Genomic DNA, 22,589 nt, shown 5'->3' with positions numbered 1-22,589 from the left:
AAAGGATGCATTTGATGGAAATTTAACATATTGGTTAAGCATACATTTTTAATGAAAACATTCCAAACCTAAGAGGTAATGTGGAATGCTTATGGAATAAAGAAATGATAGAGGCTAACATTCTTGGACTTGAAAAGATGCAGGATGCAATAGGGCAAAAAGCGAAACACCAACAGGTTTGGTAATATAGTGCTTTGAATGCTGGAAGGAGTATGAATTATGCTCAGCACGTGCTCCAGTGATTAAAAGTCTTGCTCCCTTTGAGAAAGATGGCCAAGTCATACTCATGTCTAAGGAGCTCAAGCATTAACCTCAGGGCCTAAAATCTGCCACACGGGTACTGAGCAATGCCTGCACTAAAAAGTGTCACCCCATCTTAATGTTAAGAGTCCTACAAACATCAGATGAAGCTCATCACACTATCATGTGGAAAGCTATTGTGAGACACCTATCCAAATAAGAGAAAAACAGACATGCCACTGTATTCCTGTTCACAGAATCAAACCTTTTTAAAATCTTTTCTCTCTACTCTTTCACTGAGAAACTGCAACCATGAGAAAACTCAGCAAGCTATAATCACCACACCAACCTACCACTAGTTACCCTAAAGGTCAGAGCCAGCATGTCTACCCACAAATTTAACTTCATAGAAAGAGTGATGATCTGGGCCCTTTGTACTCTCCTTAAAAGCTACCTGGTACTAAACGGAGATAAGAGATGGGTAGCTGTGTAAGTTTGTCTGTAGCAGCAGAAAAGATCAAGAGTCCAGTAGCACCTTAAAGACTAACAAAATTTGTGGCAGGGTACACCATGATAGCATCGCTGGGGAGTAGTCTACCCAGGAGCCTGTCTTGTGGACCATCCTGCCACAAATTTTTGCTTGTCTGTTAAGGTGCTACTGGATTCTTGGTCTTTTGTACTGGTGCTAAAGGATAACCTACTCTGGAAGGACCTAGTTTTTAGAAGTCACATGCCCTGTACAAAGTAAGTGAGGACCAAAGCAAACCACTTCTGGGAAAGGAGTACAGAAAAGAGGAGAAGGGGGAAAAGAGGACCCCAGACCCCGAAGCTTAAGAGGAAGAAGCCACCCAGCCTTAACAAGCCCAACTACACCCCCTCGGGGTGGTTCGCGTCCCCCTCCCTCCGCACTCTGACAGCTCTCCGCATCCTCCCCCTTCGCTTTCCAATGACAGCCGTCCGTTCTCTCCTGACCCGACGCGAAGTCCCTTGAGACCACAAAAGGGTCGTCCTTCCTTACGGCACAGAGCCTGCAGCCGCCGTCTCGTTCACAAACGTACCGCAGCCCCGTCTCCCCCAAACATCCCCCACACACACACACACGTGTCCTCCTCCAGCCCCCCCCGGCGCACTATGCCCCCCCTTTTCTCTTCCATCGGAGCCATCCCACCCCCACCCCGCTCTTCTCCTGACTTCGCCCCCTCGCTTTCTCTTCCTCTCCTCACCACAAGTGGCAGTGGCTGCCTCCCAGCACCCACCCGCCAGCCAGCCCCCTTCCCTCCCTCCCGGCGCTTCCCCTTTTCACCGAAGCCTCCTCGGATCCACCCCCCCCCCCCTCACGAACGCCCCTGCGCCTCCAGGGAGGGCTCCCCAAGCTCTCCTTCAGCGCCAAAGCTCCCGCTCCTAATCCCCTCCCCGACCCCCATTTCCTTCCTCCCGCCTCAGGAGACCCTTCCCGCCCCTTAGAAGCTCCCCTGCCGAGCCTCGAGCCACTGTTGCAGAAAAGGGACCGTCGGAATCGTACCGGTTATCCGGAACCACCGCCTCGCACCCACGATGCACAGTGAAGCTCGGCGAAGACCGCGACTGTACTGGACCAAGGACACCAGACAGCGTGAGAGGCAACAGCTCGCAGCCGGGCGCGCGCAAAGCGCGCATTTGAGGCAGCAGCAACAGCGCGCCGCCGAGAAAGGGCGGTGTGGCGATCATGGCTCCGCCTCTTCCAAGAGGTGGTTGGGAGGGGGGATGTGGCGCGCAGCGACCCAAAAAAAAAATCAGTTCGAGATAACTGCTTGGGTAGAGGACGGGGGAAGTTGAGAGCCTTTAACGACGACAGGTCTTCTGATTGGACGGCAACGCCAAGGGAAGGCGGGGATGGAACGCTGACTAGGGCGAATGAAGAAAAGAGAAGAAAGCGGGGTGAAAGGTGATTGGCTGTCGCCGGCTCCCGAGAGGGATGGTGATGGGCGTCTCTCCCCGTCAATGAAAGAAGAGAAAGAACAGCGGGCCGAGCTTAAGAAGAAATACAGTTTCCCCGGCAAGCAGGCAAACTCTTTAGCGGGAGGGCGGGTCTCTCGGTTACAGCGGCAGTAGGCGGGATCTTGTGCGGTAAAGCCCAATGGAAGAGGAGTAATGAATTGATAGACAGCCGCTAAGAACCGGTGGGCATCATTATAGAAAGAGTGACGTACATATCCGGTCGTTGGTCTGGTTTAGGCCTCTCTGGAGGATCTGGGCGCTGTGTTTTCTCCTGGAGTCGCGCGGCAGTAGCCTTTGGTTGGCCTCGAGCTGTGATGAGTTGGGTCTCGGAGGATCCTTCCTAGAGCAGCCGTAGCTGCGAGGGCCGCCCGAAGCCTGCCTGGTGGGTAGTTCCGTAGATGGACGAAGGCTGGGGACTGCGGGCCCCTCTCGTTTATTTAGGGTTACCAGATGCTCTCTCTTTTGGTGTCTGCCCTCATTTGGGCTCTTTAGAAAGAACTGATGAAAATGCCCTCTTTTGGGGTTGGAAGGTTATAAATATTCCTAGTTAGTAGCAGTTATCACAGCTTAAATATTAGGGGTGTTTAAAATGCGATTTCTCATAGTGATCACTTGTTTGAAGAAGTCAGTTGGAAATATATGTCCTCTGTTTTGCTTTTCAAAATATGGTGACCCTAATTTATTGTCTCCCCCATTCTTATTGGCATGTCCCAGGGGATTATCTCCTTTTACTCACGGGTCTGAGGGGTCGTAGTTACTGTAAGAGAAAAAGGAAGACTTGGTTTCACGTGAAAATGCCCATTGACAGAAGATTTTACTCAGGTAGTCTGCCCTTATGCAGGAGGCATCCCCCATACATTCCCACAAGAAGTCAGCCTCTTAAAGAGAAGCCGTGTGTTTTGCAGCCTTTTCCCTTTATGCATATCCCAAATTTGTTCCCCAGAAGCTCCAGTTACAGGAAGGCAGCATTAATTTCATTGGTAGAGATCTGTTTTGCACTCAGGTGGTTATAAATTCATCCCACTAGCATCACCAGTTAAAGAATCAGGCAGTGGGTGTGAAAGACCGCAGCCTGAGACCCTGGAGAACCACTGACCTTGATTAGGGTTCCCTGCTTTGGGGTGGGAAATTCCTGCAAGTTTAGGGGTGGAGCCTGAGGAGTTACCACATTGGAGTCCACCCTTCAAAGTAGCCATTTTTTCCAGGGGGACTGATCTGTAGTCTGGAGATCAGTTGTAATTCCAGGAGATCTCTAGATGCACTTGGAGGTTGGCAACTGTTCTTTATCAGGTTCCCCCCCCCCCGAAGTTTTGTCACATTGTATTACTTGCCAGGTAGCTACACTGTATAACTTGCCAGGCAAATTTCATACTCCTGGAACAAGCTTTCTTGAACTTATAATGAACAGAATATTAGGGTTGCATCATGGAAAAAGACTGGAAAACATACTTTGAAAATGGCACTGTGTTCCTCCTCCCCCCTTCTTTGGTTTCTGGAGATTTTTTTAAAGGAAGCTTTCCTAGTTAGTATGATGCCAAAGATCATCCAGAAATGGGCATGTTTGCATAAAACCACTGTTCTTGTGATTTGGATAGATGATTATCACATCAGGCCCAACATGCTGTCTCTTCCTATTAATTTGATGGCGAGAGAACTACCCACTTGGTCCAAGGCATTGCTCTTAAGCAAGTGAAAATTCTCCCTTCCACCCAAAAAGTGTTGTTACTTTCTAAGATGCTGAAATCCATGGGGATGTGAAGGCCTGATTATTTCCCCTGATTTTTGTTTTGTAGTTTTCCCAACAAATTTAGAGAAGCATTGGGGGGGGGGGCTGAGATATTTTCTCATTTATAACAAGAAAATTCCTTCTTAAAGCAAGGATTTTCGTTCTCAGATATATAGCATGAAAATGTCTGAGGACTTTCTCAGTTTTTCCAATGAAAAATTGGAAAATTTGGGACAGTACTAGAAAAAACCCTGATGCTGGGAAAGATTGAAGGTCAAAGAAGACGGGGACGGCAAAGGATGAGATGGTTAGACAGTGTCATAGATGCAAGGAACATGAAATTGAGCCAACTTCAGAGGACGACGGAAGACAGGAGGGCCTGGCGTGATCTGGTCCATGGGGTCGCAAAGAGTCGGACTGAACAACAACAACTAGAAAAAAATTCCTCATGCTTTTGAATTAATGCAACATTTTCAAGACTTGTTTCTGCCCTTACCTCCAAATTTCTCTCTCCATTAACTTCATTCCCATTAACTATTTTGGGAATAGTTAATATAGTATAATGTGTTTAAGGATGTACTATTAAATAATTAAATATTTACAATGTTATAAAGTTCAACAACATCCAAACATGCTGGAAGTCGTACCTGTTGTGAATCCGGGAGAGTTTCTGTCCAAATAACACCCTTTATTGTTGTTTTCTACCTTCAGTTTTATTTTTGCTTCTCAGATGAGCTATGGTACTAGGGTTGCCAGGTCCCCCATGGCCACCAGCAGGGGGTGGAGGGCGTAGGGCTGCCAGATCCAGGTTGGGAAACTCCTAGAGATTTGGGAATAGAGCCTGGGAAGGACAGGGACCTCAGTGGGTTGCAATGCCATAGATTCCACCCTCCAAACAATCCGTTTTCTACAGGGGAACTGATCTCTGTATTTTGGAAATGAACTGTAGTTCCAGGGGATTCCCAGGCTGCACCTGGAGGCTGGCATCCCTATATGGTACCATAGGGTGCAGCAGTTTGCGGCTCTCAATTATTATGTATACTTGCAACGTTTCCTTATACAAAAGGAAGATACTTATAATTTCAAATTCTACAAATGTACACAATAGTACAATTTTATATACTGAGTAAGGTATAAATGACGCATTTTATATTAAATCAGTAAAAGAAGTTTAGGTTTGATAGGAAAGTAAGTACAACATGTATCTGAATTTTCCCCACAATTTCAGTTTCTTCCCTGTGGCTTCAAAATTTTGGGAAATTGTTCTAGGTGTTTTCTTCTACTAGAAATTGGCTATTTATCTCTTCTTCCCACCGATGTGTCTTGATCTACCTTTTCTACCACCAGAGTCTAACTTATTCACTGGTAGTTTACTTTATCTTATTACTTATTATGCATCTTCCTAATTGGTAGCAGGGGATGGTAGTCTACATACAAATGGCATTTGTAAACCCTGATCAATCATTCTGACATGTGTGCAATCTTAAAGCAATTAGGAGTTCATTATCTCTGATGTGAGCAATGCATTCCAAAATTCTCCCCAGCCACTGACGTAGAAAAGACAGGAAATTATACTGGGATAAGAGCTCACATGATAGAAGGCAGGTGTCCATAATTCATGTCAGTGTCTTGACTACCCTGTAGCCTATTGTTTCAAATGTCAAATCATTCAAGTGATATAAGCAATTTTAAAAACAATGAATTTTGTGTTTTATAGCACGTGAATGCTATAGCATTGTCAGCAAAACCTTACTGTTTCGTTTATGCAGAATCTTTATTTGGAGCAAGTGGGATAGCCCTTTGGATACTAGATGCCTATGAGATCACTTCAGCTTGCCAATTTTTTTTTTAATCAAAATATACATCTGGAGGAAAGAGGACAGAATAGGAAAAATGTTGAGCAAAAGCAACATGAAATATATATTGTAACACTGCAGCTAATTTGGATATGGTCTTGCAATACAATAAATAATTTGATCACTCTAATTCTGGTGGGTACAAAAATTAAAACTGAGAGAGATACAATATTGATAGGCTGCAGTTTTAAATGTATTCTTCTTCTGAGCAACAAGACCATGATCAGCCTATTAGTCTGAAATAGTTCATTCCAAATGTGTAGGACCAGTGACTGCCAAATGTTCATACTTGACTCAGACAGTCAAGAGCCTGGGTGTGGTCCTGGATGCCTCCTTGTTAATGGAGGCCCAGATCACAAACACTGGCAGGCTGGCATTTTTCCAACTGCGCCAGGTTAGGCAGCTGCCCCCTTACCTGTCTCACCCCAACCTAGCCACAGTAATCCATGCAATGGTCACCTATAGACTTGATGGCTGTAATTTGCTCTATGCTGGGCTACCGTTGAGGCTGATCCAGAAGTTACAGTTTGCCCAGAACACAATGGCCCGGGTCCTTACAGGGACACCAGTAACAGCACACATACAATCTGTGCTTCACCAACTGCATTGGATCCAAGCACCAGGGCAGGCTTAAGGTTCTGTTCTTAACCTTTAAGGCCCTGAACAGTCAGGGACCACCATTCCTATGGGACCGCCTCTCCTGGTTTATCCCCTGGAGAACACTATGCTCAAGTGATCAACATCAATTGGAAGTCCCTGGCCAAAAGGGCATCCGGCTGTCCTCAGTCAGATCCAGGGCCTTTTCGGCTCCAGCTTGGAGGAACTCTCTGCCTATTAACATCAGGGCCCTGCAGGATCTGTTACAATTCTGCAGGGCCTGTAAGGCAGAGATGTTCCACCAAGCATATGATTGAGGACAGCAACAATTTTAATACCAATGGCTATTAACATCAATGGTCTAATGGTTTGACAGTCTACAACAACTACCATATCTGGTCCGTTAACTGCTTTCACCCCTCTCCCCCACCACTGCAAATGTAAAGTAAATGGGGGGCTAGAATTGTATTACAGTGTCATATGGGTACTAGGTATGTATAGGATTGTATTTTAAATTACTTATTGGATTTTATATGTATTTTATGGATAATAGTTATACACCACCCTGAGCCCACATGTGGGGAGGGAAGTATAAAAGTCTAATGTAATAAATAAATATATGAACCTCAAAACCATAAGGGGGAAAAATAACTATTGATAACAACTTGGACTGTAGCTTGCTTCTGGTCCTTTAAGTGTACTTGTATCCAATGAAATGTTTGGAGAGCATATAGGAACAATAAGGAAGAAGTGTAGTTTTATCCCGTTTCTTACTGTAACCTCCCAGCCTTTCATGGATATTGCTCCACATGAGTCCCCCAGCCCCAGGAATGTGAAAAAAACTCCACATACCTTTTGAGCACAAGTACTGGTTGTGGTTGGTTACAGCTTTTATGTTTTCTAGTCCTCAGATTCATCCTTCCTGGGACTACATATTGTCCAGTTCTGAAGAAAGGCAACAAACTGATGGTGAAAAAAGTTATAGGGGGAAAGTAGATTGTCAGAACCCTCTGACAGAGAGAGGTCTTCCATCAGTCCTATAGGCAGATCCAAATTGCCAAGAGCTGCTTGGTGGCCTAGTTTGGACTGGGTAGAAATGAATTAATCCTTCTGCTCTTGTATTGTTTTGCCTCTTGAAACTGTGACTCTTTCCTTGACTTGCTCTTAGCTGTGGCGTAACAGAAATTATGTCCATTTTTTCCCAAGGCTAACATCTGTGGTTCAGTTAGGCAAACCATGCAGTGGTGGAAATAGTAACTCCACCCAACCCTCCCTACACAGCTCCAGTCTGAAGCATCTTGAAAATAAGGTCAGGATTCTGTTATATCCCATTCCCAGCATCATTTGTTTTTGAGCCTCTAACTGGAGATGGTCCGTCAGTGATCTGTCACTGAGCCCCAACCCTTGCCCCTTAAGCAGATAACCTTTTTAGTGCAATGTTAGAAAGGTGGCAGAGCACTCAAAAGGAAAGCATGCTAGAAATTCTGACAAAAGCTGCAGTTCAGGTGACATGAATGCAAATTTTATGCAAGCAACACAGAATTCCACTAGATGCTGTAGCCTTGATCACATAATACTTTCCAAGCAGAGACACCTCTAACTTTCTTAATAAATAAAACATCTTATGTGCAACCCCATATAATTCCTGAATACTAAAATTTGTTCCTACAACTTTCCCTTCAGGGAAGAAGCTACTTTTGTTAGTTCCAAGATCTTTTGGAGGAAGCTCCATTTGTAAAGCCTTTGAAGACCCCATATTGTTCTGGAGTATATCTGATGTCCTCCTCCCTCCCTCTCTTTTCCTAGGGACCATCATTTCTGCTGTTACCAACCACCTACTAAAGCTGTTTAAATGAGAATGTCCTTGGCGCAGAGAGTGCTCCTCACATGGCTCTTCACATTACTGTTCCTGATTATGTTGGTGTTAAAGCTGGATGAAAAGGCCCCCTGGAACTGGTTTCTAATATTTATCCCTATCTGGATCTTTGATACCATCCTGCTAGTTATGATCATTGTAAAAATGGCGGGCCGTTGCAAGTCCGGCTACGACCCTCGCAACGGTTCCCAGAACCTCAAAAAGAAAGCCTGGTACCTTGCTGCAATGTTGCTTAAACTGGCCTTCTGCCTTGCCCTGTGTGCTAAGCTGGAACAGTTCCCTGTCATGAACCTCACCTATGTCTTCATTCCCCTGTGGGCCTTGCTTATTGGAGGGATGATAGAGCTTGGATATAATATATTCTATGTCCGAAGGGACTAACTGCCTTCAGCTGTTCATCTGTCCGCATCACATTCCTGAGCCATGTTGGCTTGCTGCAAGCATACTGCTCATGAAAGAACTACGGATGCAGTCATATGTTAAAACTCATGCTGGTGGACTTCACTCTTTGGAACACAGGTTTTCATGTACATATTGTAAATAAAACAGTCCCATCATTTTCCAAGTATACTCTCTATCTTTGCTTTTGTGTATTTAATTGTTATCTGCACAGAGCAAGTCATGGGAACAAGATTTGCCCTTGTGCAGTTGCAAAGCAGAATTATTAGAATTATTCCTACAACCATCTGATCAACAGATTCAGTCTCAGCAGTTTTATTCTCTTAGTCAGCAATATGGGGAGGCAGTGTGTTTCGCTACACATATTCATCTCTTTACGGATAATCAAGTTCTACAATGTGGGCTGCATAGCAGCTAAACCCCAACAGCTGGAACATTATATATACAATTCAAAAGAAAAATATTAGATAAGAATCTTCCTTTCACAATTGAAATATTGTGTGTGTGTTTAGCAAGTGAAACTCGGCATACTTTGATTAAGATTTGGTAGGACCAGATCCGTCTGAATGCTACTAGTTGGGTCCTTTTATTGGCACAAGCAACTGTACTGACATGTCTTTCTATTGCATACAAAAGTTGGGGAAGCAATTACAGAGAAACTGGTTACAGTAATTGCAGAGCCAAGTTTGACCTGTTCCTCGGATTAACACATAGCTCTCAACCTGTGTGTAATGACCTAAAAGTCACTTGCAATTCTCTTGTAGGTGGGTTGTTACGCTGAGCAGGGAGAGGAGGACCAACCCCTCCTAGTAGTAGGAAAGGAGATGAGAAGACGGAGCCTCCACATTCCATCCTCCTCTCTGCACCTCTATTCATTTTTAAGGATTTGGTTAACCCCCAGCAGTGCAGGAAGCTATGAGTGTAGCCTATGCCCACTGCCAGCATCCTTCAGTGCAGGATCCCAAAAAGTGGGGTAAGATGTGAAGTAGGTCCCACTTAAAGTTTGAGAACCATTGAGATATTCAGGCTCTCAAAAAAAGTAAAAAGACTGCTCATCCTCACTGTTTAATAGTTTCTGCCTTCAAGAAAGAGGCCAAAAGGTGGGTGGTAAGATCATTGGTGACAGATAGGTACATAGTCTAAATGGTCTTTGGAAGAACACTAAATGAGCCCATTGGCAGATCTGCACCACAGTTCTATGTTGCAAGAAAGCCATGGATCTTTTAAACAAGCAACAGAGCTGACCCTAACTAAAATAGTAGGAATTTGCAACTTAGGATGGAGAGCCATCAGAAGGAAAGCAACTGTTTCAGTCTTTGAATCAGTGGGATCTGGGCGTTAGAAGAAGGGAAAATCTGCTAAACTTCTTGGTTCAAGAGCTGTCCTCTGTCTCACACGGGGATGCATCTGCTTTAGAACGCAGTAAGAATAAAGCCCCTCGATCATATCCTCTTCCTCTTTTATAGCGGATTCAGAAAGACGCACACAGAATATTTCAATCATCACCTGTGGCAAAAAAAAATCCCACAGAATAGTTCTCTGAGAGATCAAAAGGGAGAAAAAGTATAGTACTGTGGCTGAAATGTTAGACCAGGGCTTCCAACTTTAAAATGCTCACTCAGTTGACCACTTTGTCCATCCTTTGCTGTTTAGACTGTCACAAACTTCTGCCATTTTTGCTGCCACAGACTGATTTCACTGTGTGAAATGGCAAAGCCAGTTTGCAAATCTATATAATAGCCAAGGTCCCCTCTGCGTGCGGATACTTATTTCCATGGATCTGGGTCACATGGAGGGTAAGCAGATCTTCCAGCAAACTTGGGGCAGTCCCCATGTTTTCAGAAAAATGTAAAATGTTTAAAAACGTATGCTGGGGATGCCTAAATACCCCCCCCCCAAAAAAAAAGTAAAACTCTATGCATGCCCAGAGAACGGACTTTACAGAGGCATGGGGAAAGCTGCTGGAGTCAAGAGGGAAGCCGTCCCCGCAATAACTGCACCCCGCCTCTGGGACAGCCCCCCCAGCCCAGACTGCCGGCAACGAAGACTATTGCTTCAGCCAGCAGGCTTGGGCATTGGACTGCTGAGTGAAGGCAGCCGGTCGGCCAAGAGAGCCAAAGGGACGGCAGCGCCTCTCTGGGAACCAGCCCGCCTGCTCTCTGCTGCTGCTGCCACCGCTACCCAAACTGGCCCTGCAGCCATCAGTTGAAGCGCCAGAGGAGGCGAAGCCTGCGTCGTCGGCCCCTACAACCAGACTGGGGACGTTTGCTGCTCTGCAGCTGCAAAAGGAGAGAAACAGAAAGAAGTGGGGTTCTGTGAGGGGGGGAAGAGAGAGAGACAGAAAGAACAGGGAATTGTCTGTTGGGGGGAGAGAAAGAAAAGAATGGGAGATTGTCTGAGGGAAGGGGAGAGAAAGAGGGAGATTGGGGGGGTAGAGAAATAGTGGAGAAAGGGGCAGACTGATAGGAGGTGGGGGGGAAGGACATTGAGAAGGGCTGCAGTAAGCAGGGGTGAGACATAAGGGGCAAGAGGAGAAAGGGGGTAAGAAAGGATTGCTAGAGAAGGGCAGGGAGGAAAGCTGACATAGAAGGGGACATGAGGGAAGATTAGAAAGAGGAGGGTACTTTGACAGTAAGGGGGGGGGAGGGGGAAGGTAGGGGAATGCCCCCTCCCCACAAGTGAGGGCTGCCTGCAACGAAGACTACGGTAGGACCACAACACATTATGCAACATTTTGTTGCGGGTCCCCTCTTGTTATTACTAAAATGCATTGAAAGTGCCCAAAGAATCAGAAACTGCCCATCATGTGTAGTTTTCCTTCAGAAAACTGACATCTACACATAAGAAATCTAAGGACAAGTAAACATTTTTGAGATTAGGTAGTTTATGGGTATAATAGATATAATAGTAGAAAAGAGCAAGAGTCCAGTAGCACCTTAAAGATTAACAAAATATGTGGCAGGGTATGAGCTTTCATGAGACTGCTCACCTCTTCAGGTATCTGAAGAAATGATCAGTGACTCATGAAAGCTCATACCGTGCCACATATTTTGTTAGGCTTTAAGGTGCTACTGGACTTGTCTGCTACAGACAGACTAACACAGCTACCCATCTTGGTCTATATATATTATAACGTCCTGTAGAAAATTTCAGGAGATAGCCTGATAAGCACATGTTCATGTAATGGAACTTTATCACTGTCTCTTTCCTACAGTAACCTGCTGTAACTTCCTGAAATCTTGTTCCTGTAGGATGGTCAGTCCTCAGGAAAAAGGCACAAGGGGATTACTAAAGGTCTGCAGGAAAGGGAAATTAGTAAAAAGTTTGCATTATCATGTTGGCTCATACTACCATATGTGGTGGACATGTAAAAAGGTTCATAAATACTGGATTGAAATACATGCTTTCTTACAATCAGTGTTGAATATTACAATAGTTTTAAAACCAGTATTCTTGTTAAATTGCCTACCAGATGACTTAAATAAGAACCATAGATATTTTATTTTACATGTTATAACAGCAGCCAGAATTTTAATTCACAACGATATGGAGGACACTGAAAATCCCAACGCTTAATGAGTTGATAACAAAGATTGTGGAATGTGCTGAAATGGACAGATTAACAAATACACTAAGAGGAAAAATGGAAGAAGAATTTATGGGACCATGGAGGGCCTTTTATGACTGGTTAAAACATAAGTACTAAGAAACTAAGACTAAATGAAGAACAATAAGAAAGATGGTTATAATAGTTGTGAAACTTTCAGGAGAGGTTTTGCATGCAGAATGCTAATTTGAATTTTTTAATACAATTTTGCACTCTTCCCCCCCTTCTTTTCCCTTCCCCCTTCTATATATAAACTAATAAAACTCTATGTTAAAAAAACTTTTGCATGAGCAGAAGTGCCATTTACACAGCTTGCATGAAAAATAGGATCCAACCCTATTATTCACCATGAATTATTTATATAGGATAGACACCATATTTTAATATTTAGGAAACTGTATTTTAGTATTAAGGAAAACAGTTACAACAGCAAGTCACTTTTGATATCCCTCACTAGGGAAAAAGATTTGGCATAAAACCAAGTATGAAATGAGTTGTAGGATAAGATTTGTTGCCTTTACAGCTGCAAAATTATTTTACCAGATCATATGAAGACGGATTAAGCAGGACCTGTAATCATTCTTTTTTAGTATGAGTTTAAGAGAAATCTCAAATATTAAGTATTAGAATCAAGTGAGTAATTCATTTATATCCATGTAATATGTTTTTATCATCGAAATCCATACGGAAAGAGTTTTTTTTTTCTTGTGTGGGATAATTTTTTCTACCTATATAATCATGCAACCAGTTCTCTGTGCTAATGAGACAAGCCTATCCAGGCCTTTGAGATGCCCAGAGGTGAGGGTCTTGCAGGTCCCTAAGAGATTTCTATTACAGTCATTTAGAAATAATAATTCCCCTAAAAATAAGCTGAGTAAACTGATCCACTAGATCATCACCCTATTATTGGCCACCGAGAGGAAATGGTTGGCCACTGTGTGAGACCAGGTGTTAGACTAGATGGAACACTAATCTGGTCTGATCCAGCAGGGCTCTTCTTATGTTCTTATCATGCCAAAATAATTTAGATATTTTTCTTTCCTTTTTTGCTATTTAAGTGTTGCATTCATTTAATTTATATTGGATGTCATTTCGCTATTTACTTGTAAGATAGTAGTGTAATTAATTAATCAATTAAGTTCTAATTAGGGGTAATGTAATTAATTGAAGGGATTAAATTGAATTATGTTAATTAGTCAATTATTAGGGACCGACTATCCTATTGCTGGAATTTATCTATAGTTGGCCTATCTGACAAATTGGGGTTAGAATTTTAATGCAAATTGTGTTATTACTGGCCTTTATTTATTTCACTGGCCAGATGAATTAGAGTATTTTTGTACCAAATTGTTAGATTAATTGAGATTTGATTACCTATTAGGATAGATTAGGACCGCTGAGTCTACCTAGGATCAATAGTACTGGGAGAACGACCATTGGATACTTACTGTGAAGGGTCCTTCTCCTCTGAGGGTTGGAGGCCAGCTTCTGGGTGATTCCCATCCATCACTCAGGGAGGCAGGAACATTTCAAATTTACTGTTTCCTGTGGTGGAAGTCACCCTAGGCTCAGTTCGGGTGCTCCGAAAGCAATAGTCTAAACTCTAAGGTAACTCTCTAAGAAAAAACAGATGGACTATAACAATGTGCTAGAACAGCAAGAAGGTAACCACAGGAAGTGAACAGGAAGAACATAACATATGCGCCCCTGGCTCCTTCTGTTTATCTCTCTCTTTCTGCCAACGAAGAATAAACTAGGGTAAGAATCAAGAATAGAGTAAGAAGATGAAGGTGGAGATGACACCCAGGAGGGCCAAGATGTCCTCCAAGCCTCAGAGGAGAAAGACCCTTCACTGTAAGTATCCAATGGTCATTCTTCCTCTGAGGTGGAGGCCATCTTGTGGGACCTCCCACAGCAGTGTCCCTAAATATTGGGAAGGGGGTCGTCATCTGTAGAAAGAACAGACTGCAGCACTCTCCTTCCAAAAGCTTCATCTGCAGAGTTATACACATTGATTTTGTAGTATGTGATGAATGTGGATAGAGAGGACCACATAGCAGCTTTGCACACCTCTTCCACCGATGCTCTATTTGTCAAGGCTGCATTGGTAGCTGCACTGCACAGGGAATGTGCCGTGATACCTTCTGGAGGACGCAGGTTCAAGCTCTTATAGGCCTGTGCTATGCAGGTTCTGATGGTATAACTTATGGCTGAGTTTGACATCTTCTTCCCCGTATGAGGAGGGGAAATATTTACGAACATGGCCTCTGACCTTCTAAATGGTTCTGTTCGCAAAATGTAACATTTGAGAGCTCGTCTCACATCTTAGGTGTGCCACATCTTCTCCTTTGAGTGAGTAGGATTTGGAGAAAGAAGGTAGACAAATCTCCTGGGATTTGTGAAATGTCGTGTTGACCTTTGGGCAAAAGGTAGAATCTGTTCTGAGGGCTACTTTATCCATATGAAAAACACAGAGGTCCGATCAAATGGACAGAGCCCCAAGCTCTGAGATCCTCCTGGCGGAGGTTATGGCAACTAAAAACAAAACCTTCATTCTCAGAAACTTTAGGGAAATTTCCTTTATAGGTTCAAATGGCCCTTTGGTGAGGGCAGTAAGGGCTGTATTTAACCTCCAAGTTGAAAATCTATGTTGTGTCGGAGGACTTCTAAAGGACACCCTTCAAAAATCGAAGAACATGAAGATGCTGAGAGACTGGAAGACCATTGTAAAGCAGTAACACTGAAGCTAGGGCTGTGATCTGTCTCTTAAGAGTAGCAGCTCTGAGACCGCATCCGATACCATCCTGTAGGAATTCCAAAATAGAACCGAATTTAGGATGCAGCGGGTTTATCTTCTTCCTCCTTGCCCAGCACATGAAGGCCTTCCACATATAGTTATAAATTCTAGAGGTGGATGGTCGTCTGGAGGCCAGGATTGTATTGATTACAAGAGACTTGTATCCGAGTTTTAGGAACCAGGAGTTTTAGAGACTAAACCCGAAGATTTAGTTACTGGGGCATCAACAGACGGTACCTGCAATAGACTTGAAGCGGATGATGAGGTTTTAATGAACCCTGGAAATGGTTTGTTAGACATTGGCCTCTCCCAATCTGCCTTCATCTTTTTTACATAGAAGTCAGGAAAGGGAAAGGCTTGTTCAGAATGGTCCACTGGGGGAAAGAACTCGTCAGTAATTTCATCCCCCTCCCTTTCCTTTTTTTTATCACGACCCTTGTTCCCAGAGGAGTGATAGTTCTGGATGTGACGGGCTGGTAGGATCTTGGATAGGAGATATTGAAAATCTTCTCCTTTAAAAAAGCAAAAGGACTGTTCTGAGCCAGTAGGCTTCCTTTCTTCATCTTCATTAGAATTTCCCCTTCTCCTTTTCACTGGAGAGGTAAGATAAACAGTCTTCTTCCAGTGGCTCCAACATATTCCTCTCCACAGGGAACTCTTTCTGGCCAGCCTTAATAGGCCAGGACCAATGTTCCCTCTAAGCTGCAGAGCCTTGTGAGCAAAAATGCTACTTTGTGAGCAACTGGCATTAAAGTTGTGAGCGGGCGATTTGACTAATGCATCAATTAGTTTGCTCTGGAGCCCCATCCTTCCTGAGCAAACACAAAAATGTGTGAGCCGGAGGCTAAAAACCTGTGAGCTAGCTCACACTAACTCAGCTTAGAGGGAACACTGGCCAGGACCTCCTGTCTGCAAAACTCCTAGGAAATAGAGAAGGAGAGGGGGAAGGTGAACAGGGTCTCTGCCCCCCCCCCCGATGAATAAGGGCTATCTCTTCCCTCACAGCCTTCCTGAGAAGGGCTATTGTAGTGGAGGAGAAGGGGTGGGAACCGAAGTCGCTATCTTTACTGGTCTGTGAGTCATCGCCGTCGTCCTCACCTCCACTTGTCCCCCGGGCTGTGCTCATAGCAACATGGGAGCCCACATTTAGCCCAGATTTCTCAGGACGATGCTTTATTGGGAGTAAGCACTGCTCACCATTCCCATCTAAGTTACAGCATCAGCCAGAGGGTTTTAAAATGGCCACTGCGAGCGGCATGGGCTCTTTCTGCACCCTGGTTTTGACATGCTTTGCCACACCGCTCGCTTCTTGCTCCTCCGACAACGCGGCATCCCGCTTCCTTGCCGTGTGAACTTGCTCTCCTCCGTTGCACCCGGCAGCATCGCTCTCCGGGGTGAACAAAAAAACATTGGCATCTTCCCTCGCTGCCATTGGGACAGCAAAGAAGTAACTATGCAGCCTTTAAATGGGAACCGCTGCTGAAGAAAAGCCCCAGTCCCAAGAGGGGGTGCAATTCTATGCGCCCCCTTGGAGCCCTTGCGATGGGTTCCTAGCCATGGGGCACTGAGGATCACCTCTCTCCCAGCACGCTGCTAGTGGATTGAGGCATTTTGATGCCCCGACGGTCTTGCCGCTGTGTTCCAATACTGGACTCAGAGATGCACACCGGGACAAGCGAGTGGAGATCGAGCGCTTTACCCGTTTGATGGTGAGATCTACTTGATCTACATTGAGAGTGAGTTTGGCTGAAACGAGAACCAGAGAAATGGCTGAAAGTCCCCCCTAAAGTAAGTGAGGAGGGGTGGGAACCCCCCCCCCAGGAAATAAAAATGGACTTAAAGCATGCCTTTTAAAGGGGGGGCGGAACTGAAAGCAAAATGGGACTATAGTAAGGAACTTACAAGAGAATCACAGGTGACTTGCAGACTTTAGAGACTTTTGGCAAACTTTTCTAAATGTAAACAGCTTCAAAGATATCGCTGAAAAAGATGGAGAAAGATAAGCAAACGAAACCTAAGCCTTCTTCAGGAAGTGCCAGCCCAGCGAGTGCGGTCACGCGACCGGATGCAACCATAGACTTCTCTAAGATGCTAACAGAAGCTTTGTGACCCCTGCTGGAGCAAATGACAACACTCACTCAAAGCTTCACTGCACAGCAACAGCAATTAGACGAGACTAAAAGAAAAGCAGAGCAAACGGCTGAGAACCTTAAAGTAGTGAATGGCAACACCAAAAACCTAAAAAGCAAATGCAGGAGATGGAAAAGAAGAGAAATTCTGATGAAGCTCAACTTTTACACCTTAAAATAGAAAAGGCAAGCTTTACAATGGGATTTCAGGGAGTTCCTGAGACTAAAGGGGAGAATTTTAAACAGACTATGAGTGATGCTTTGGGACCAGTTGCAGATTTAAAAGCAGATTTTCTTCCAGGTGACATGGATGTGATCTATAGGTCATATTCAGAATACATAAAGAAAAATAATCTGCCCGGTGAGATGGTGGTTAGATTCTACTGAAGACACGTAAGGGATCAGATGTTAAAAGCAACAAATGGAGCTACCCTTAAAATTGATGGCAAGGAGATAAGAGTTCTGAAAGATATTCCCTTTGAAATAAGGGGGGAAAGGAAGAAATACAGAGATTTGGTTTTGTTTCTACAAAAAGAATAACATCTCCTACAAATGGATTGTACCTGCAAATGGATAAGACGGGGGAAATTGACTCTGTTATGATAGCATGTGAGTTCTTTCAGCAACAACTGGATCCAACGGGAAGAGGATGAGAAGAGCAACAAGGGGAGTGATGATGAAACACTTACTGGAGAAGACTCGGATTTGGAACGTGGGGCGGCTGCCCCCAAGCAAAGATATCAACTGAGGGACAAAAGAGGCAAATGAGATGCCAATTTTCTCTGTCGTTTGGTCTTGCTTCTTAATATTTAAGTGTTCTTTGTTTAGTTTTTTACTAAGTCAGAATACCTGGACTTGAATTTTTTTAAGCGAATTTAATGATCACCTTCAATGTAACAAATTCTTTTTTTTACTTAAAGCTACTTGATTGTAATCATTATATGACTACCACCTCTTGGGTTTTTAATGGTTTATCTTTACTTTCTCCTGTAGTTTATAGTCTCCCTTTCCTTATTTTCTTGTAGTTCTGGAAAATAAAAAAGAAAGAAAAGCCCTAGTCCCACAAGGGTGTGTGTGTGAAGGAGCAAAGGAAAAACGAGGAGGCGAGGTAGAGGTTTGGGGTTTTTTATTGTATGCTAAAAGGTAGAGAAGAAGTATTTATTAGGAAGACCGTTAAAATCATACATAAGGGCCCAATGAAAGCCTCGTAAAAAAGTAAAGCTTTAACACAAGGGCCAATACACATGACCTGATGCGTTTCTGCCCTATTGGGGCCTTCTTCAGAGGTCAAACAATATTGAGGTGCGCATAACTTAAATACATATTGCAATAAGAGAACCAATAAGTGAATATTGGACCAGGAATAGGAAGGTTAAGCAGCAAGATCTAAAGACACATCACAAACATGTTTGTGGGGCCTCAAAAGGTGAAAGTCGTGTCTGGTGCCAAATGCACAGTTGTTGAATTAGAACATCTTCCAATTTAGGTCCAAAAAGCACCTGTGTGGCTATCAAAGTCAGAGATAGAGTGTCCTCAAGCAAATAGCTATTACAAGTTTTAACTAGGTTTTTAATATTGGCCCTTCATTAGACTTTCTTCTCACCCTTTTGGGCATTGGAGCACCCTAGACTGATAGTCCTGGGTGACTTCAATGTCCATGCTGATGACATGGCCTCCACACAGGCAATGGACCTAGTGTCGTCCATGGCAGTGCTAGGACTCTCCCAAAATGTAACGGTTCCTACTCATCATGCGGGGCACATGCTCGATTTGATCTTCATGGTGGGGTTTACGGTGGACTGCATTATTGCTATAGCAGTTCCATGGTCAGACCACTTTGCCCTGAAGGCCCACATGAATGTTCCAACCCAACCCTGTATGGCGGCAAGTGTATTTTAGCTCACCCGCGGAGCCAAATGGACCCAATGCGGCTCCAGATGGCCCTGCGGGATCCAATGCCCCCTGGCGGCTCATTAGATGAGGTCATCGAGGACTGGCATAGCCAACTCTTAGCAGCCAAAGAGATCGCTCCCCGAAGACCTCTGGGCCCCCATTATAAGTTTGCTCCATGGTATACCCAGAAGCTGCAGTGGATGAAGCGAGGGCTCAGATGGCTAGAGATAGTGGCAGCATACTCACAACAGAACTACAAGAGCATCTTTTAGGACGTTTATGAGATCCTATAAGATGGCAGTCAAAGCCGCTAAAAGAGAATATTACATGGCCACGACTGTGTCTGCAAGCTCCCACTCAGCCCAATTGTTTAGAACTATTAGGTCCATTATTACTCTGCCACAGGGCAGACAAATTGTTAAGGAATTGGAGATTGGCTGTGAGGCTTTTGCGAGCTGTTTTGCAGATAAAGTCTTGTCGCTCTGCCTTCCCTTCCACAGTTGATACAGTAAGGGAACTCGAGGCTCCATGCACGTCATCTTCTCAAGTTTTGGATTATTTCAGTCCACTCAGCCTAGAGGAGGTTGACAATTTGCTCTCAACTGTTCGCCCAACCACTTGGAGCCTCAACCCATGCTCGTCATGGCTAATTAAAGCCAGTCGCGATGGGCTACGAGGTTCCCTAAGGGAAATTGCCAACAATTTCTGAGGGGCTGTTCCTGGGGGCACTCAAGGAGGCAGTGGTACGCCCTCTCTTTAAAAAAAAACATCGTTGGACCCGGCCAAATTGGCTAACTACCGGCCGGCAGTGTTCCCTCCAAGTTGAGTTAGTGTGAGCTAGCTCACAGTTTTTTAGCCTCCGGCTCACACATTTCTGTCTTAGCTCAGGAAATATGGCTCCAGAGCAAACTAATTTATGCAGTAGCAAAATCACTCACTCACAACTTTAATGCCAGTAGCTCACAAAGTAAAATTTTTGCTCACAAGACTCCACAGCTTAGAGGGAGCATTGTCGGCCAGTATCCAATTTGCCCTATTTGGGCAAACTGATTGAGAGAGTGGTGGCGATTCAGCTGCAGAGTTTCTTGGATGACACCTCAACCTCCACCCCCTTCCAGTCTGGCTTCCAACCAGGTCATGGGACGGAGACGGTACTGGTCACCAAGGCACAGTGAAAAATGTTACAATTAGAAGCCTCTATGCTAAAATCACAGAATGTTCTTTCTCATAGCTCATTATTATCTTTCTCGAATGCTGCAGAGTTTGTGCTTTCAGTAACTTAACAGTCTCATGCAGACTTAGAAGACCTTGTGCATCTGCCAAGCCAATCTCCCGGTGAGAACTTGAGATCTCCTGGGTTTGCCTCATGGGAGTCTCTAATCCCCACACTGTTGAGATTCCAAAAGGAAGGGCTTTGCACTGAAAATGGCCTTCTGCAACTGCAAAATGCAAAAACTTTCTGTGAGATGGGTGGATAGTTATATGAAAATATGCATCTTGCAAGTCCAAGGTTACCATCCAGACACCCTCGCTGAGAAGTGTAAGAATGTTTTGTAATGTTGTCATTCTGAATTTCCGATAGGAGATAAACTGGTTGAGTTCTCTGAGGTCCATAATAGGACGGAGTCCTCCGTCTTTTGGGGGGACCGTAAAATAACAGTAGAACCCATGTTGATGCTGTGCTGTCGGGACTGGTTCGATGGCGTCCTTTTGAAGAAGGTTCTGGATTTCTTTCAGGAGCGTACTGGATGGGGGAGTAATTATGAAGTTGGGGGCCTCGAGTACCCAGATAAATTCTATGAGGTACCCCTTTTCGATGATGGACAATACCCACCAGTCTGATGTTATTTGCTGCCCAGTAGGGAGACAGGCGGGTAGGGGTGGGATGACAGGAGTCAAAGGCCATTCTTGGAAGCTTTCAGAGTCTTAGCCTTAGGCTGAGAGATGGATGAGAATTTTGGTTTGTGCCCATAAGGGCAAGAAAACATGGTGGGTGAGCGTTGCCACTGTGCTTCTGGGGACGACTTAAGAGAGGATCTGAGAGTCCATGGCTTGTTCCAGGATTTCGCTTTGGATAGTTTAGGAGCTGACGTGACTCCTAAATTCCATGACGGTTTTATACTTTTGTCTAGGTCTTGCAGGACCGTATCAGTCGTGGCACTGAAAATATCCTCACCTTCAAATGGAAGGTCCTCAATGAGAGTCCTGGTGTCCTGCGGTAGGGCAGTAGAACACAACCAGGCATGACGTCAGAGGGTAACTGCTGAAGTCAGCATTTTGGCAGATGGATCCAATGTGTGCTTAGCTGCACTGAGCTGATGCTTCGCCAAAAGCCTTCCCTCCTTCTGAATCCTGTGAGCCTGACGGTTAGCATCCTCAGGGAGGGTTGCAATAAATCCAGACATTTGCTCCCAGGGAGGGTTGCAATAAATCCAGACATTTGCTCCCAAAGAGCAAACTGATATTTCCCCATACATGCTATATAGTTTGAGGTCTTGATGCCAAGAACTCCTGCAGAATAAAATTTCCTACCAAACGAATCAAGTTTCCTTCCTTCTTTCTCAGAGGGGGTGGAATGAGCTGGATAGGACGCAGTGAAGGCGACTGAGGTACACCTTGTGGCTGCTCTTGGCTCGAAAAATCAAGGGAAGCAGTCCCCGTAGGATTTGGTTCCGAGACCCTCTGCGGGGTCAGCGGAGATTGTGTAGGGGAAGTTTTCTTATGCTTGACTAGCCGATCGTCCTTGCTTTCCCTGCATTTTTTGGAGAGAGTATGGGCTAAGGACTGAGATGTCTGGGCCGATCATTTCAGCATCAGGTGGTCGACATCTACATGAGTCGATATCGGGGACAGCGCAGCCATCGATGCCGAGGTGGCAGTCAACACTAATGCATGCCCTGAAGTGTCCTAAGCACTAACTCCAAAAGTGCAGCACAAAGTCTAGCAGCTCTGTTCTTCCTTGTCTGCTTCAAAAACTTTGTGCAATGAACACAAGAGTTCACTCGGTGAGATTCCCTGAGGCACAAAAGACAAAGCGAGTGTTGCTCTTGCTGCCGCACTTAAGGCACTGTTTAAAGAAACCCTACCTCTTGGCCATAGGCCAGGAGGGGGGGGGGACACATGACAGAGTCCAAAAGGAAATAAATCCGTAGAAACAAAGTCCTTTCACTTAGTAAAAATAAAGAAGAAAACGAAGAAACTTTGAAGAAAAAACGAGGAATAGGCCTCAAAGCCCAAATTTTTTACCGACCGAAGCAGAGAAGATCCTACTAGTGCGGTGGTCAGAAGAGAACTGGCAGGATTGTCGTGCCCCTCCCTTGGTCATGCACAGTGGGGCCGGCACATGACTCGGGAGCAGGCGTGAAAATCCCTTTTGCTTTCAAGAGGAACCGATCGAGGCGGGCGCAGGCGCGCTATATCCCTGAGGTGTGATGCGCAGAGACCACGAAGATCTGCCCTTGAGAATACCAGAAAGGCAGGGATGAGCTCATT

General features: G+C 44.7%; 2 protein-coding genes across 4 annotated transcripts in view; one reads left to right on the top strand and one right to left on the bottom strand.

Annotated features, from left to right (window-relative positions):
• The window catches only part of PHTF2 (putative homeodomain transcription factor 2), a 144,857-nt gene extending 142,939 nt beyond the window's left edge, over positions 1 to 1,918 (bottom strand). For all 3 annotated transcript variants that reach the window (XM_015415078.1, XM_015415080.1, XM_015415079.1), the window contains exon 1: positions 1,763 to 1,918. The gene's annotated coding sequence lies outside the window, so the exon portion shown is untranslated. The remainder of the gene's footprint in view (positions 1 to 1,762) is intronic.
• Positions 1,919 to 2,426: 508 nt separating this feature from the next.
• On the top strand, positions 2,427 to 8,823 carry TMEM60 (transmembrane protein 60). Its single transcript, XM_015415076.1, has 2 exons — positions 2,427 to 2,599; positions 8,203 to 8,823. The coding sequence occupies exon 2, from the start codon at positions 8,249 to 8,251 to the stop codon at positions 8,651 to 8,653; it is 405 nt and encodes a 134-aa protein (XP_015270562.1). The 5' UTR covers positions 2,427 to 2,599; positions 8,203 to 8,248; the 3' UTR covers positions 8,654 to 8,823.
• The last annotated feature ends 13,766 nt before the right edge of the window (positions 8,824 to 22,589 follow it).

This window comes from Gekko japonicus, unplaced genomic scaffold, assembly GCF_001447785.1.
Source record: "Gekko japonicus isolate JY-2015 unplaced genomic scaffold, Gekko_japonicus_V1.1 scaffold5, whole genome shotgun sequence".
Classification (NCBI taxonomy): domain Eukaryota; kingdom Metazoa; phylum Chordata; class Lepidosauria; order Squamata; family Gekkonidae; genus Gekko; species Gekko japonicus.
The sequence above is the reverse complement of the archived record's forward strand: the minus strand, read 5'-3'. Positions and strand labels throughout refer to the sequence as shown.